At 43.9% G+C, this 18,018-nt stretch overlaps 1 protein-coding gene across 3 annotated transcripts in view; it reads left to right on the forward strand.

Moving 5' to 3' along the window:
* GRIA3 (glutamate ionotropic receptor AMPA type subunit 3) overlaps positions 1-18,018 on the forward strand; it is a 209,648-nt gene that overhangs the window by 124,041 nt on the left and 67,589 nt on the right. For all 3 annotated transcript variants that reach the window (XM_082207234.1, XM_082207233.1, XM_082207235.1), the window contains one exon: positions 7,044-7,420. In XM_082207234.1, the coding sequence (XP_082063360.1) occupies positions 7,044-7,420 (377 nt within the window). The remainder of the gene's footprint in view (positions 1-7,043; positions 7,421-18,018) is intronic.

Here is an 18,018-nt window from a genome sequence, read left to right on the forward strand (position 1 = left end):
ATGTTTGACCATGTAGTTAACCTCAAGGAGCCTGACATTTTACCCGTGGTAAAATGTGGATGAATGATACAAGCGCAGTCTCACCCAGCAAGGATTTTGTAAAACACCTGGAGACTTCATGATGAAAATGTTCTTGCCCGGTGTGAAAAGCTATTCCTCTCCACTCAAATTGGAGCCATCCCTGCTTCTGTGAGCACATCAGCAACCTTCATCTGGGTTGGCGATCGTTCAATCATCTCAGCTGCCAGGAGGAAAAAGTAGACTTAACGGTGTTATGTTATACATGTTGTTTACTCCAAAGTAAGCCCCACTTTCTTCAGCAGGACATAAATATGTGTGAAATAGCCTCAGTCATTTTAGTGCTGAGGCAGGTAATATGCACTTTGGTCAGCAGCATCTGATGTGTTATTTGCAGATTATACATTAAGTAGAATTACATGGTAAAGTGTTTCTCGGAGTGGTTATCACTCTGGGCTGCAGGTAAATATATATACTATATTATATATATATATATATATATATATATATATATATATATATATATATATATATGCTTTCGTAGATTTTCACGGGTACAGGAATGCAGGTTTTGGTGTCTTCGGGTGTCTTCCCGTGTAAGAGTCGGGGTGTCTGTGCGACGTTTCGACGAGGTCTCACTCGTCATCTTCATTTTGGTGTCTTCGGGTGTCTTCCCGTGTAAGAGTCGGGGTGTCTGTGCGACGTTTCGACGAGGTCTCACTCGTCATCTTCAGGCTGGTGCTTTCGGCTTCTTGTTACTGGAACAGAGCTGAACAAGAAGTAACAAGAAGCCGAAAGCACCAGCCTGAAGATGACGAGTGAGACCTCGTCGAAACGTCGCACAGACACCCCGACTCTTACACGGGAAGACACCCGAAGACACCAAAACCTGCATATATATATATATATATATATGAGAGAATGCCTGCTGGATGAGGCAAATGTCCCATCTAGTCCAGCATCCTGTTCTCACAGTGGTGGCCAGAAAAGAAATTTGCAAGGATTAGGGGATTTTTATGCTTTAGCAAGGTCTGTATCTGACAATGGAGCACAGCAACTCTTCTCTGTAGGTTTTACCCCTATAAGGCAGTTGCAGTGGCTGAAGATCCCCACCTTCCCACAGCTGCCCAGATATCCTCCTTCCCCATGTCTTCTCCAGCAATCTGAGACTTTGCCAATGTGCTCCTCCATCTTCATACATCTTCTGGTTCTGGGAGACGAGGGCAAGAGGGGAGTTCACCACAGCAGGAGGGAGAGACACCCTGGCTAATCTCTGCCTCTTCACCCACTTCTTCTCCAGCTTCTGCTTCTCCCTCTGATTCTGGACTGCCACAGCCTCTCCCAGCTCACTAAGCCCTGTTACGCCTTCAGCTTCCGACAACTCCTCTCCCCAGTCTTCTCCCTCTGACCCCACCACCACTCTCCAGGGTCAGAGCTATCTTCCCTTGTGGGTCCCCCAGCTGGTGCCTCCTACCATTCCTGTGTCCATTCAGTCCATGACATCAGACACACACGCACACACACACACACACACGCACACACCTCTATCCTCCATCTAGGGAAGCAAGAAGCATTATCAGAATTCTATGCAGGCAAAACAAAACAAAAACCCAAGGAGGGTGTGGCCTGTGGAAGAAAGGCCTGGAGAGCTGTGGGCATGAGGCTCCCATTCCCTGAACTAGGGGTCCTCCCACTTCATTGGGCTCTGACAGACATCTGAATATTGTCCAACACAAAGTGATTTCCCCAGAACTGCTCAGTTAGCACCAGCTCCAAGTTTTGGCCAAGATATTCTCAACAGGCCCATTTTCTCTTTGGCATTGCAACCGCTGCCCCTTCCTTCACTTGCCAGTCTGCCAAACTGTCCTAAGGGAGAGCAGAAGACAGGTAGATGTGATGCTTCTGCATCTCCTAACAGACTGCCTGCTCAGAAAAGGCAGGTGAGTAGGTAGCAGCAATGAAGAGGAGAGGAGGCTGAGCCCGGGGGCTCCAAAGGTTGACAGAGGGGTAGCCTGCATGGGTGCGGACCTTAGCAGCAACATGATAATGCTGAACCCTGGTGCTCTGTGCTCCGTGTAATTCGGTATCCATAACTCTTGGATTCTCCCCACCCGCTAGCCACATCTAACCTACTTTTCTCATGACCACACTGGCAATATCATTTCAGTTTGGGATCTGCTTACATGTCGCCCTTACAGCAGATGCATCCAGTGAATGATAAAAGAGTTTGCAAACAACGAAATCTCCGTGCAAAAGCCAGCCTTCTGTAGGGTAGTTCGTCTCAGTTCAGAAATCTCCCTTGATCTTCTGGGATTAGTACAACTCAGAAGGCTGTTGTTCTGATGTGTTGCAGAGAGCCTCGGGTGTGTTACGTGAACATGATTGCACTTCTCAACCTCTCTCCACAGGGAGCACAATAGCTCTGAGTGTAAGGCTGGCAATGATACTGTGGTTTTTTTAACAAAACAGGAAGGCAGACTTCTCTGCCTGAGCAGATCTGGACTTTCACATTGCTGTTGAACAAAGGTGGATTGATCATGTTTTCATTCATATGTCAGGTCCATTCTACTTTTGCATCAATCTGTTTTTTTATCATAAAAAATGTGTTTAAATAAGTACTTTACACATGTATTTTATCACAACCTTTTTTCTCAAAAAAAATTTTAACTTTGGTTATCTCAGTATGGACATTTCTTAAAGTACTGTTTCCTCAAATATGTTTCTTTCTCTTCTTTGCACATTTTGGTGTGCAACTGAGAGCTGTATTGAAAAATTTGGAGAAATGTGAAATCCAAAGGGAAATTACTTTCCAAACCATGTAGTTTATGTTTGTGTGACTGGTTTTGAATTTTTTTATTTTTTTATTAAACATATATCTTGCCCTTCTTTCTAAAGGAGCACAGGCACCCAGCAAACCTTCCTCTGATAACAAAAAGCAATTTAAAATATAATTTAAACATTTAAAAACTTTTATGTTTTGACAACTGCTTATAAGCCTGCTTGGCAAGGAAACCCATTGTGCCAAAGAGCCCTCCAGAGCCTGAATTTGGCATTACTTCTGCTTCTCTTTTTCCTTGCCAGCCAGTTGCTCCAGCTACTTTTCCCCAGCACTCAAATACAGGGCCAGCCCACCCTTGAGGAGAGGCAAGGTGACTGCCTCAGGCTGCAAGATCTACAGGGACAGCAGGTCCAGATGTAGATCTTTCTTCCCTCCTTGCTCCTGATGTAGATCTGCACTCACCCCTTCTTTCCTGGCAGGGACAGAGGCACCATTTTGTGGTTTGCATCAGGTGCCAAATTGTCTTGAGCTAGCCCTGAAGCACAGCTCCTTTAGCTCTTCTTTATTATACAGTTATAGGGGCCATGAATTGGCCAAAATATGGGGAGAGCCTAGGGTAGGGCTTGTGTCCCCTGGCCCTGGTACCTTTTCCCATATAATTCAGCGCTGTTGTTCTGCCCTCAAAGTAAGGTTCCAGATGCATTTTTACTGCATGGGGAAACAGATGCAGGGGGAGGTTGCAAGGGAAACATAATAGGTGGGAGGATTAAGCTCCCTCCTTTCTGTTACACTTTTTACTGCAAATCATGCCCTTTCCCCCAATTTGCAGTTTTTTCTGCTGCCAAATATGCTTGATCATCCCATGGTCTGCAGCACTTAAGTACAGTGGTACCTCGGGTTACATACGCTTCAGGTTACATATGCTTCAGGTTACAGACTCCACTAACCCAGAAATAGTACCTCGGGTTAAGAACTTTGCTTCAGGATGAGAACAGAAATCGTGTGGCGTGGCAGCAACGGGAGGCCCCATTAGCTAAAGTGGTGCTTCAGGTTAAGTACAGTTTCAGGTTAAGAACGGACCTCCGGAATGAATTAAGTACTTAACCCGAGGTACCACTGTAGCCCCAAGTTGGGTGCATTTGCTTAGACAAAATTTTACCTTGACAAGAAGGAAAGGAAGGAAGGAAATATATCAGGAAATAAATCAGGAAATTGGTAAGCAAATACTAGGGAACCTGCCACATTCTGCAATCCGGAAAGGTGACTCCTTTAACCTTGATATGAATTATGCAAATAGGCACATTTTTCCTTTTGCTTGCTTTGCATAATGTATTCTCTTACTCCTTGTCCTTGAGAGGGGGAAGGGATGGGTTGATGGAACCTAGAGCTCATCTCTGATTATTCAGCTGCTCTTCTGGATTTAAGCAGACACTTTGCCGTACATTTCCAAGCTTATCTCCACACCCATAAGGACTAGAACCTTTGCTTTCTGTATTTAAATGAAAGCTGAACTTTGCCCCTCGTGGCCTTAAGGATTAGAGTTTAAAAAAAAAATTAAGACAGCCGTCACTCAATCTACTATGACTTGCACCAGAGCCAGGGGAAGGGAGTGTGCAGTTTGGTTCCTTCCACACTCCCTTTTTCATACCATTATTCTTCACAGAATAATGAAATTCACACTCATTTTTTCCCCACCGCCAGCAATGGAGAGGCAGAAACATATGGCAGTTCATAGGGGCAGGGGGCTTAATAATAAAATGCCCACAAGGCCATTTGAAAATGAGCTCCCCTATAAAACAGTTCATTATGGCAAATACACTTTTCATTCAAAAGATGGCTTTACTTTCTCTCAGGAGCTTAGGAGCCTGTCAGAAAAGTCAAGGGCAAAAAGTTTTTGCATTTCTCCAATGCCCCTGTGTGTCTTGTCTGGAAAAATGATTGTCTTATTTTGTATGCACGGTATTAATTTTGAATAACTAGCTACCAGCAACAGCAGCAGCAGCAGCAAGGAATGGGATCTGAAGGAAGCCTGGTCTGTTGTGAAGTCAGTTCCTGCAACAGCCATGCTGAGCGGTTGCATAATTCATTATTTTGCCTTGTGTTTGTCCACTGTGTGCTTAAACTGTCACAACAGACAAGTGGCTCCCTTGAAGCTGGCCAGGCAGTCTAGCTGATGCTTATCCACATTGCGGCTTCTTCTGATGTTGCCTTAGTGGCGTGAGCACTGCAGCAGTGTGCGTCCCTCACAGAGCAAAGCTGGAAATTTGTGTCTCTTTCCCCAGAAGTTGCTCTTGCATACGTCTGAAACAACCTAAAGGCGCAAATATGTCCTTCCCTGCTGATACAGTGGAATGGCCAGACAGTCCATAATTTGCCAGATGAGCCCTAATTAAGAACATAAGAAGAGTTCCATCTAGTCCATTGCCTTGTTTCCCACAGTGGCCAATGGGAAGCCTTCAAGCATAGCTTGAAGACAACAGCCTTCTCTCCCTGCTGTTGCTCCCTAGCAAGAGCCATTCAGTGGTATACTGCATTTAAACATGGAAGCTCCATCTAGGCATCATGATGAACAGCTATGTGTTTCCCTTTAAATCCCTGTTACTTTGTTCAAAATCTACCTTTTGCATAAAGCACCCCCCCAATTAATTTTATTACCTTTTATTTATTTTATACCTTTCCTTTCTTCAGTCATGGAATCCAAGGCACCGCTTAGTGTCAGCAATGGGGTGGCCTCACTTTCCTTCAGACCATTATCCCCAGCCAGCAGGGCCTCAAGGACAATAGGAGTTGTAGTCCAAAATCATCAGGAGGTCACCAGGTTGAGGAAGGCTGTGTTTGCACGTTTATTAAGTGTATAGAGCACAGGTTAAACTGAGCCTGGACTCAGTTTCTGAAATGAAACTTCCCAGCATCCTCCTGCCACCCCCACCCCTGGCACTGTTCATAGCATTAAAAATGTAGGTTCATGTCTTCGTGCAAAGACCTGGCTATCTTGATTACCTTGGCAGAAAGCATTCATCCTTTTTTTATAAGCTATTTCAATTTGGGGACAGATACTCTTCCCTAGTGAGTTCTCACCTCCTTTGACATCTTTTGAACAATTGTTTCAATATCAAATCTGTGTCAGAGTCATGCATAACCTCATTTTTACCCTATTTTTGAGACTTTGCCTCTTGGGGTCAGTTTCTGCTTTCGCTTGAAAGCATTGGACCATTTTGCCTATGGGTCTTCACCACATTGTGGGCCCTCTCCCAAACATTACTGGGTTGGCATGTGTGTGTGCTTTAGGAGGGCTGGGGTGGAGCAGAATGCCAGAACTTGACTTGGTGTCAAACACCTTAAATAGCAACTGAACGGGATGGTGTTCTCCCCCACCAAAACTAAGAAAGGAAAAAAGGCAGTAGGCTGCATACATTCTGCAAAAGTGCAGAACGATAACAGGAGATAGCATTAACCACAAAACACAAACTTCCTGATTCTTTTTTTTTATTTCTAGCCTTTGTGCTCCAAAGATTGGCTTGAAGATGTTTGAGCAATGACTGGGGGATTCCTAGATACTAGAAGAGTGGCGGCAGGATAAGCTTTCCACACTTTCAAAACATATGGGCACTTATACTGATTATTACAGCTCTGTCTTGGGGATCACTGAAGTACTGTATGTGAAGCAATGTAAAGAATCATGAGGGGTATAAATTACCTAAGAACTACTGAGATATAATATGTGTGAGGTGTTGGCGTGGGTGGCTTTTAAAGAGGATTAGACAAATTCATGGGAGATAAAGCTCTCACTGGCCACAGACCACAATGGCTATGTTCTACCTACATAGTTAGGAGGGAAGTGGGGAGAGAACTATTGTGCTCAGGTGCTGCTTCCAGAGTAAGAACAGCATGCGGGAATAGATGGGCTCTTATGACATGAGTGCAACAGCACCCTCCCCTCTTGCAATTTCCAAGAACTGGTATTCAAATACACACTGCCTCCAATACTGCTGAAGGTGCATAGCAATTGTAGCCATTAACCACTGCTGGCTTTATCCTCCACGAGTGTATCTAATCCTCATTTAATGCCATCCAGCCTTTGCCTCCATGGTGCCTTCCATAGGTTTTGGCTGAGGGTGATAGGAATTGGAGGTCACCAAGTTAGCAGAAAGGCTGATCTATATAAATGCCTTTTGTTTTTATGCAAAGATGGCAGGGATACCTGGCTGTAATTCTCTCTTCTCTTTTCTGTATGTTGTCTTTTCAGAGAGCAGACATTGCAGTTGCCCCGCTGACTATAACTTTGGTCCGAGAAGAAGTCATAGACTTTTCCAAGCCATTTATGAGCCTGGGCATTTCCATCATGATCAAGAAGCCCCAAAAGTCTAAACCGGGGGTCTTCTCCTTCCTGGATCCTTTGGCCTATGAAATTTGGATGTGTATAGTCTTTGCTTACATTGGAGTCAGCGTGGTTCTGTTCCTAGTCAGCAGATTCAGCCCTTACGAGTGGCATTTGGAGGACAACCAGGAAGAACCACGAGACCCTCAGAACCCTCCTGACCCTCCAAATGAGTTTGGAATATTTAACAGCCTTTGGTTTTCCCTGGGTGCCTTTATGCAGCAAGGATGCGATATTTCTCCAAGGTTTGTTTTTTTTCCACCCCATATCACACTCCCATCACCTTTTTGCATTTTATGGTCGTTGGCTGATGCCATGGTGCATATATGCTTCTTTCTCAAACATGCTTTCCAAATTTTTATTTTGACATTCCATCCAATGCTAAGCTTCCTCCATCAAGCCACAATTGCTTGCCGGCGTTCGCCCTTGAAAAGAAACGTTTGTGACGGGCATTGCTTTTCAATGCCTCTCATCCGTGCGTCACTGCCAGAACTTATATACACCATGTTGAGACTGTAAAATGCATCGGGTTTTTACATCTTTCAGCAATACTTGGAGGGTTACCGTGTTTTTGCTGCATCTCTCATTTTACGGTCATCTGCTTGGTGCATATAACACTTTGATTTCTGCTTTGCAAAACAAGAACCAATGCCTTTGCAAAGCCACACATGCAACAGCATTTTAAAAATAAAAATAGAAACCCTCTATGCTGCTCACCATTATTCACACTAGCTTTTTAAGTTTTCGTCATGCCTTCATCTTCTTGTCTTTTTTCCCTCTCATCCATGACTTACGTTGTTATCTGATATTCATTCCTTCATACACATCCTCCAGAACTGTTATGTCTTGCCTTGTATATATGTTGTTCTGAAAAACAAATTTGCTCGGATCTCCCAGTCTTTTAAACATAGGTCAGAGCCTTGACTGACAACGTTACGTTGGAACACGTCAGGGAAACTAGATAAATGCAGATTGAATGTAAGTTGGTGTGGGACAGCAAAACAAAACAAAAAATTCAAATAGCCAGCTTACATTTAAAAAAATGTATCATTTCCAATCTCTAGAAGTACAAGGGTAAAAGCTTTTGAAAAAATGCAAAGAGGAGGCCTCTTTGTGAGGCCTGCTCCTCACCACTCATTATGGCTACAGCCCCAATCCATATTGTCTTTGCAACAAAGGCTGCCATGTTTCAGATCCTCTTTTTCATTTAAAAATAATAATAAATCTTATTTGTATTAGCTCTTGGTATGGCATATCTCAGCAATCCTACGGAAAGAAGCAATGCTTTTGAATTTTAAACACACTTTTTAAAAGCCTTTTAGTAACAGTTATACAAAACTAGAGATCTACCTTCAGGCAATGTCCACATTAGTGTGTCCTGTGCCAAGAAGAGTACAGTGGTACCTCAGGTTATGAACTTAATTCATTTCAGAGGTCCATTTTTAACTCAAAACCGTTCTTAACCAGAGGTGCACTTTCACTAATGGTGCTTCCCGCCACCGCTGCGCGATTTCCGCTCTCATCCTGGAGCAAAGTTCTCAAACTGAGGTACTACTTCCGGGTTAGCAGAGTTTGTAACCTGAAGTGTTTGTAACCCGAAGCTTTTGTAACCTGAGTTACCACTGTACTCAATTAACTGAAGTTCTGCTCCCTCCTAGCAGAAGGCAGCCCTCCCCCCATGATTTCTGAACTTAAGGGGGCAATCTACTAAAAAGAAGCTCAACAAATTCGGCTGCTCCCCCTAACAAAAATCCTATTACTGGCTGCTCCCATGATCCGAAAGATTTTCTGCTTGTCCGATGCTTTCTAGACACAGGTCTGAACAGTTTTCGGTTGCTCCCCCTGCCCCCACTTTCCCTGGGAAAACTCACTCTTTACTGCTGAATGGAGCAAACGTCAATACCTGGAAAACCCAACAGATGTTTGCTTCTATTCCGCAGCAAAGAGTGGGATTCCCCTGGGGGAAGCAGTGGGACAGCAGAAGGGTTTACCCACACTTAGCTTTTGCCCAGCTCTTTCTAGGCACTGGCCCAAGCTTAAAAGCTCCATATCCAAGTGTGTATATATATATATATATATATATATATGCTTTCGTAGATTTTCACGGGTACAGGAATGCAGGTTTTGGTGTCTTCGGGTGTCTTCCCGTGTAAGAGTCGGGGTGTCTGTGCGACGTTTCGACGAGGTCTCACTCGTCATCTTCAGGCTGGTGCTTTCGGCTTCTTGTTACTGGAACAGAGCAGAATCTGGTGTTTGAGTTCCTATAAATACTGTTGAGGGGTGTGGTGTATAGCCTCCAACGTTCTGGGCAGAGAGGAAGTTCCTAGATTAGTGTGCCTTTTCTTCTTTTGTTCCTTAATTACTTGAGGGATATCTTGAGTGATTTCATGAGTGATATTCTGAATACCACTGGGTGGGTCATTAAGTGTAGATTAGTTGCTAAAGCTTTCGTGTCTTGACCTCTTGAGCTTGTGAAGAGTTTTTCTGAGAAGATGGCTGTGCTGCATTTAGTTGTGCTCTGGCTTGGCTTCGTGTATAGGGGCGAGCTGTGGTTTTGTGCTTTGTGCCAGCCAGATCTGTGTAGGGATTGCAGGGGGGTGCAGCATCCGGAGGTGCCACTATAGTTTGGCTACTGGATGGAGTCTGTAATATGTCTGTGGAGAGGGTCTGGGTTTGGGTCTGGTGTGGTTGATTGGTGACGGCGTTCTGTGTGCCTCTGGTTCTGGTGTCGGTTTTTGTGGGGAGGGCTAATTTCCAGATGTCTGGCAGGCGGGACGTGTCGTCACGCTTGTTCATGTTGTGAGGGTGTTTCTCTATCTCGATGGCTTCCATGATTATTCTCTTGTGGTGATGTTCCATGTTAAAGAGCAATTTGGAATCTGCAAAATTAATTTCGTGTCCTGTTTCTTTCATGTGTTGGAAAAGAGAGGAAGTTTTTTCTTCTTTTTTGACGGCATTCTTGTGTTCTGCGATACGTGCATTTATTCGTCTGTTTGTTTGTCCAATGTACGTGGCTGGGCAGACTTTGCAGGGTATTTCATAGACCCCTTGGTTTTCTAGCTGGATTTTGTCTTTTGGGTTTCTGAGGATATTGGCTATTTTTTGGTTGGTGCAGAAGGCTGTTTTGATATTGTGTTTATGGAGGATTTTGCTGATTTTGTCTGTAGTGCCCTTGATATAAGGAAGGAGGGCCATGCCATTGTTTTCTTCTGTGTCTTGGTTTTTGGGGGGTGTTTCTTTTTGGATTAGCTTCGTAACCCTGTTTTTCTGGTATCCATTGGCGATTAACACATTTGAGAGATTCTGTAACTCAGTTGTCAAGTGGTCTTTGTCAGCCAGGCGTTTGGTTCTGGAGATGAGAGTTTTGGCTACGGAGTTTATTTGTGCAGGGTGGTGGTGTGATTGTGCATGTAAGTAGCGGTTGGTGTGTGTTTTTTTCCGGTAGATAGTGTGTCCTAGGGAGCCATCAGGTTTTTTTGTAGATTAGGACGTCAAGAAAGGGGAGTTGGTTGTTGTCTTCTATTTCCATAGTGAATTGTATTTTGGGGTGTAGGCTGTTGAGATGTGTGAGGAAGCTATCTAGTTTTTCTTTCCCGTGTGGCCAAATTACAAAGGTGTCGTCAACATATCTGAGCCAAAGTTTGGGTTTGTGTTCTGACTTGTCTAAAGCATTGGTTTCAAAGTGTTCCATGTACAAATTTGCGATGACCGGTGAGAGGGGTGATCCCATAGGTGCTCCTTCTATCTGTTTGTATCTTTGTCCATTGTGGATGAAGTACGTGTTGGTTAGGCAGTGGTTGGTCAGGTCCAGAATGTATTTGGGGGGGTTGTATTTGTTTTGAATGGCTGTCAAGGCTTCATTAATGGGCACTTGAGTGAAGAGAGATACAACATCGAAGCTCACAAGTAGGTCATCGGGATGTAGGTATTGCTTCTTTATTGTTTCTATGAACTGGAAGGAGTTAGTAACGTGTGAAGCGATGGATTCTGCATAGGGCTGAAGTTGCTTAGCGAGAAATTTAGCGAGATTTTGTAGAGGTGAGCCTATGGAGCTGACTATTGGTCTGAGTGGTGTTCCTTCTTTGTGTATCTTGGGGAGACCGTAGAGTTTGGGGCATCTGGATGATTTTTCTCTGGGGATGATTCTTAGCTGGATTTCTTCACTGATAGGAGAGGCTTTTATTTTGGATTTGGTGGTTTTTTCCAGATAGGTGGTGGGATCTGTTTTTATGGGTTGGTAGGTAGGGTCTTGGAGTAGATTTGATAGTTTTGCTTGGTAGTCCGATGTGTTCATCACAACAGTGGCGTTGCCTTTGTCTGCTGGGAGAATGATTATGTTGTTGTCTTTCCTCAGGTTGGTGAGTGCTTTCTGTTCTTCTTTGTGTAAATTGCTTCTGGGTGGTTTGCTGGAGCAGAGGATGTTGGTGACTTCAAGTCTGATTTTATTGGCTTCATCTGGGTCGATTTTGGTCAGGCTAGCTTCGACTCCGCATATGATGTTTTCCGTGGGGATGCGTCTCGGGGCGACTGCAAAGTTGAAACCTTTGGAGAGTACTTTGGTTTCAGTTGGGGTGAGGATCCTGTCTGATATGTTATGTACTGTTTGTTTCATGGGTTGTTGTGGAGGGTGGCTGGGTTTCTGGCGTTTCTCTAGTTTGTAGAGTTTGTTGGTGTGTCTGTCTGTCTTATGTGAGGTCTCAGTTTCAGCTCTCCAGACGGCTAGTTGTTTGCATTTGTCCCAGAGTGCAGGGTGGATTTTGTTACATAGTTTGAGGTGAAGAGTGAGCAGATCTTTGTTGGTTTGGTTTAGTAGGTATCTTTTCTTATGTATTTCGTTTCTGATTAGGGATAGTTCAGTTCGTTTCAGGATCCTTTCGGTAGCTGGGGTTTTAGAGTGGAATTTAAGTTGGAAGCATGTGGGAGTTAAGTTGTTGTCTCGGCAGTTGCGTAGGAACAGGAGATCACATAAGATGGTGGCTCTTCGGATTTCTAGTTTCTCGTAGGTTCTTGTCAGCTGGAAGGTTTCCTCCCCGTAGAGGTGAGATATTTGCTTTCGTAGATTTTCACGGGTACAGGAATGCAGGTTTTGGTGTCTTCGGGTGTCTTCCCGTGTAAGAGTCGGGGTGTCTGTGCGACGTTTCGACGAGGTCTCACTCGTCATCTTCAGGCTGGTGCTTTCGGCTTCTTGTTACTGGAACAGAGCAGAATCTGGTGTTTGAGTTCCTATAAATACTGTTGAGGGGTGTGGTGTATAGCCTCCAACGTTCTGGGCAGAGAGGAAGTTCCTAGATTAGTGTGCCTTTTCTTCTTTTGTTCCTTAATTACTTGAGGGATATCTTGAGTGATTTCATGAGTGATATTCTGAATACCACTGGGTGGGTCATTAAGTGTAGATTAGTTGCTAAAGCTTTCGTGTCTTGACCTCTTGAGCTTGTGAAGAGTTTTTCTGAGAAGATGGCTGTGCTGCATTTAGTTGTGCTCTGGCTTGGCTTCGTGTATAGGGGCGAGCTGTGGTTTTGTGCTTTGTGCCAGCCAGATCTGTGTAGGGATTGCAGGGGGGTGCAGCATCCGGAGGTGCCACTATAGTTTGGCTACTGGATGGAGTCTGTAATATGTCTGTGGAGAGGGTCTGGGTTTGGGTCTGGTGTGGTTGATTGGTGACGGCGTTCTGTGTGCCTCTGGTTCTGGTGTCGGTTTTTGTGGGGAGGGCTAATTTCCAGATGTCTGGCAGGCGGGACGTGTCGTCACGCTTGTTCATGTTGTGAGGGTGTTTCTCTATCTCGATGGCTTCCATGATTATTCTCTTGTGGTGATGTTCCATGTTAAAGAGCAATTTGGAATCTGCAAAATTAATTTCGTGTCCTGTTTCTTTCATGTGTTGGAAAAGAGAGGAAGTTTTTTCTTCTTTTTTGACGGCATTCTTGTGTTCTGCGATACGTGCATTTATTCGTCTGTTTGTTTGTCCAATGTACGTGGCTGGGCAGACTTTGCAGGGTATTTCATAGACCCCTTGGTTTTCTAGCTGGATTTTGTCTTTTGGGTTTCTGAGGATATTGGCTATTTTTTGGTTGGTGCAGAAGGCTGTTTTGATATTGTGTTTATGGAGGATTTTGCTGATTTTGTCTGTAGTGCCCTTGATATAAGGAAGGAGGGCCATGCCATTGTTTTCTTCTGTGTCTTGGTTTTTGGGGGGTGTTTCTTTTTGGATTAGCTTCGTATTTATAGGAACTCAAACACCAGATTCTGCTCTGTTCCAGTAACAAGAAGCCGAAAGCACCAGCCTGAAGATGACGAGTGAGACCTCGTCGAAACGTCGCACAGACACCCCGACTCTTACACGGGAAGACACCCGAAGACACCAAAACCTGCATATATATATATATATATATATATATATATATATATATATATATATTGCCCACAAACATCAATTCAGGTTTTCTGTGGGTTGCTGTTTGCTCCAATTGAGCTTAAAAAAGCAGGTTTTCACAGGGAAAGCTCCTGAGCAAAAAAATAAAAAGGGGGGGGAACTCATGAGCAGAGCTTTAAAGCCTGGAATGAGCAGGGAAAGGGCAAGTGTGGATGAGCGCTAAGTCTGAATGAGCCCTTATTCATTGAGACTGAACTGTGCAAACACAAAAGCTTTTTAACAGAAGCGTGTTGCAATGTATTGATGAAATCTGAGAAGGGAGCATGGACATAGCCAGGATTTTGGGGGTGGGGGTGGGAAGGCCTTTTGTTGGGGGGGGCAGAACCTCAGTTAGCTATGTATTTTTATTGATTGTGAGGGCAGCTGCCCCTCCCTGCCTCCCCCTTGGCTATACCCATGGAAGGGAGATTTATGTTGTTTCTCTGATGAAATTGCCCCCCGCTCTATTGAAAGCTTCTTTCTGTCAGGCCAGGCTATGTAGACCACAGTTGTCCACTCTCAGCGGTAGCTAGAGGAGGGTGCTCAATTAGGGCAAATGGGGCACTGCCCCACCAATTTCAGTCATCTTTCAGCAATCTCCACCTGTCTGCCTTCTTATCTGCAACTATTCCAGAGAAATAGCACTGCCCATCAATTTCTCCACCATAAGTCTTGCCCTTGTAGGATTTAACACGTAGGAGGATGGAAGCAAAAGGAGAATTAGTTGGTTCTCTGCCTGCCATTTATTATGACTCTGCCTATCATTAGCTCTGGCTCCACCTACTGCTGGTCTCCCAGTCCCATTGAGTACTTGCACCCTCCCAGTCCCATTGAGTACCAGCCACCAGTAGCTCTCCAGAATCCCATCACCTGGTGCCTGAACCTTCCAGCTGAAGATGCCTGGGATTCATGTAGAGCAGGGCTCAGCAAACCTTTTCAGCAGACGGCCAGTCTGCTGTCCCTCAGACCTTGTGGGGGGCCAGACTATATTTTGGGGATAGAAATAAACGAATTCCTATGCCCCACAAATAACCCAGAGATGCATTTAAAATGAAAGCACACATTCTACTCATGTAAAAACACGCTGATTCCTGGACCATCCATGGGCCGGATTGAGAAGGTGATTGGGCCGGATCCGGCCCCTGGACCTTAGTTTGCCTACCCACGAGGTAGAGACCTGCATGCAGATGGTGAAACAGAGTTGCCATGAGTCCTACTTTGCATGAGTCCTACTATTTGAAGTGCTTCTCCTTTTCCCGTGCCTAGAAAGTATGGCCCCGAGTGGCTTTCCACTTGTGCTGGGCTTTCTAGACATGGGTCTCAGTGGTTTTGCCTTTGCCCTGCTGCTTCCCCCGGAAAACCCACTCTTTAGCACCAAATTGGAACAAAAGGCAATATGCAGAAACCCCGGTTGCTATTTGTTCTGATTCAACACTAAACCATGGGTTTCTCCAGTGGAACAAGATGGGGATGAACCCCAGATTGGGTTTAAAGGTAAAGAGCCATTAGAAGGGAGATCTAGGACCTTGAAGTTACACATCAACAGTTAGCACCTAGGTAGCAGGTTCAACATACAAACAAGTCACCTGTTCACTGTCTTCCCCAGTATGGGAAGTTACATGATATTTCATATGCAATGCTGTATCCTATTTTCTCCCTTTTTTGGCCATACCTATGTGGCTACCCTAGCACATGTGCTGTCAGTCAGTGCTTTTTTCCTGGGGGTATTCAAGGGTATGCAGTGCCAGCACCTATTTTTTAAAAAAGAAAAGAAAAGAAAAGCACTAGTTCAAAGTGTGGTTCTTACTGTAATGACTTCATGGTGAGTACCAGCACCATTTTTCCAGAAGAAAAGCAATGCTGTCAGCGTGTAATGATCTCTCCCTTTCATTGCTATTAGTTGCAGAGTGGGAGTCAGCTGCCCTCTTGCACCTATTTCCCCATCTTCAAGGACTAACGATAGCTTCAGGGATGGGTTTTTTAGGAGACCGATATAATATTTGCAAAGAGTATTGATGAAATTAAATGGGACTGGACCAGAATTCACACAAAGTTGTGACTGCATGTTTGTTATAGTCACATTAAGATCCAAACCTTATGATCTGTCCAGCTGTTCATGTGCAATGCCTCTATAAGGATTTGTTGATGGCCAAACAAAGTTCTGTCATAATACCCTTCTGTATATGAGTAGCTTATAGCCTCCTTCATGTGCCCGTGTGCTTTGTAGTTTAATCCTGAAACCTGTAATGAGACCCTGCCTCTCTGCTTGCTGTTAAGATAGTGTGTAGTGATAGCATTTAAATTGCTGTTGACCATGTGTTCACCCATTAAAGGACCGGGAAAATAAGCATGAGGCATCACATGGAAAGCTGCAGGCTTTATGTTTATTTCCACTAGACCTGTTTTTCAGCTGTAAATAGAATCCCATAGGATTTCTGTTAGGCTCTTTAGATGACTCTTAACATGTTCAGCAATCTCTCTTTTGCATAATGAATGGGACATTTTCTCTCCTTATCAGTGTCCCAATTTTGGATGCTTCAAGAAGGCCTATGAAAGATCAAAGTTGCTATAATATACATATCAGTCTATGAGTAGCTAATGTTATTAAAGTTCCCAACCCACTCTCGGCTGCTCCCCATGCTTGGAGATTAGTGGGGGGGAGGGGGGCCCAATTCAAGAAAGCCCAACATTTTGTCAGTAATTAGCACTGTGTTGTGGCCAAACCACACAACAAAACATCAGAAGATTTACCCACAATTCAATACAAGTAATTAATATTTTATTTGTGCAGAAGAACATTTCTGCCTCTGCCTTTCAGCTCAGAGGGGTCCCCAAGGCAATTCATAATAATAAAATATAAATAAATGTACAATATGACAATAAAAATTGTAGATACATTTTTTAAAATAACAAATGCCAGAGAGCATTAAAGGAGAAGTGAACGAAACACAATATGTAGTGGGATTTAAAACACATAGTAAACCAACTTGTAGAAATAAGGGGGGGGGAGGCTTGTCTGCCTGTCCAAAAGCAATAAGAAAGGGGACAGCCCAGGCCTCTCTAAGGAAGCAATTCCACAGTCTAGGTGCTGCAAATGAGAAGGCCCTGTCCTATATCAGAAAACAAACCAGAATGCTTTCTTAGCATTACATGTAAACCAATGCTAATGGTTTGTTTCTCTCTATACATACCACAGGAATGCTCCATATTATATTCTTCTTGTGGTTTGAAGAAGAGAAACAATGAGCATCAGTTAGCACATAATGGCTTGTTTCAGTATGGCATAGCAAAGGGAGGCAGGTTGGCATGATTTGAGTAGCATGCATGCACCAGCATGCTTGCTCATTCCTGGTAAGCCATAGTTTTTAAACATTGGTTCACCATTATGTGCAAACCAGACCAATGATTCTTATTGCTAAAGAGACAATCCACTTTTGAAGCAGAACAGATGCATGTTCCTTCAGCAGTGGGAACTGCTCAGGGGTAGAGGACAATGAGCCAAACCTCTGCTGCACATACTTCCCACCCACCCACCCACAATTGCATACCCTTCCTGTGGATCCCAGCCACTGCTCTGTAAATGTGAAGAAGCTGAACAAGGTTTTCATTTGTTCAGAAGATACTGAGCCTATAGTCCATTTTTTAATATCACTAGTTAAAGGAGTTTAAGTCCTCCGGTGTGAGTTTTGTTGGAGTACATTTATGGAATGAAAGCATGCAGAGCTGTTAGACAGACAAGAATTCTGGGAGAGACTTCACTGTTGGACTTCCTGACCTAGACTCTTCCAAGTTGCCTTTGTGTGAAACAGCCAGAACACCTAATGCCTAGTTAGACCTATAATAGGTGAGTATTTGGTGTGGAAATTCCTGAGGGTATGCCCTTACTTAATTTTGGATTTTTAGCTGGAATGAGCTACTCACTGCATTGGATTCTTCATGAGAATTAGCATTTGTCCAGGAAACTGAGTTCTGTTAGATGATAATGATTATCATTCATTCACTCATTCATTCATTTTATATTCCACCCTTCCTCCCAAAGGAGCATAGGACAGCAAACATATCAATAATAATAAAAATGTAAAATAGTATAAAACATTCTAAAAACAGATAAAATAAGGCCACATTTCTGTGGGATGCTTCACACAGTACATTTTTTTAGGTGCACATCTAGGGTTTTCTCACTGGGCACCTAAAACGTAGAACTTCACTTACCATCTGCTTTTGAAAGTTCCATTGCCCCCCAAATAATAATAACAATAATAATCCAGTTTGTCCTGTGGCATAAGGGGTTGCTCCTGGAGGACCAAACTAGATGCTTTGGTTAAAGATGCAGCAAAAGATGCAACTATGTATCTTTGGCTGTGTTCATACCACATGTTTAAAGTTTATTTAAAGGCACACGGGGGTCGCACCCATACTACACATTTAAAGAAG

The sequence above is a fragment of the Podarcis vaucheri genome (genome assembly GCF_965113315.1).
Source record: "Podarcis vaucheri genome assembly, chromosome: Z".
In the NCBI taxonomy this organism is placed as follows: domain Eukaryota; kingdom Metazoa; phylum Chordata; class Lepidosauria; order Squamata; family Lacertidae; genus Podarcis; species Podarcis vaucheri.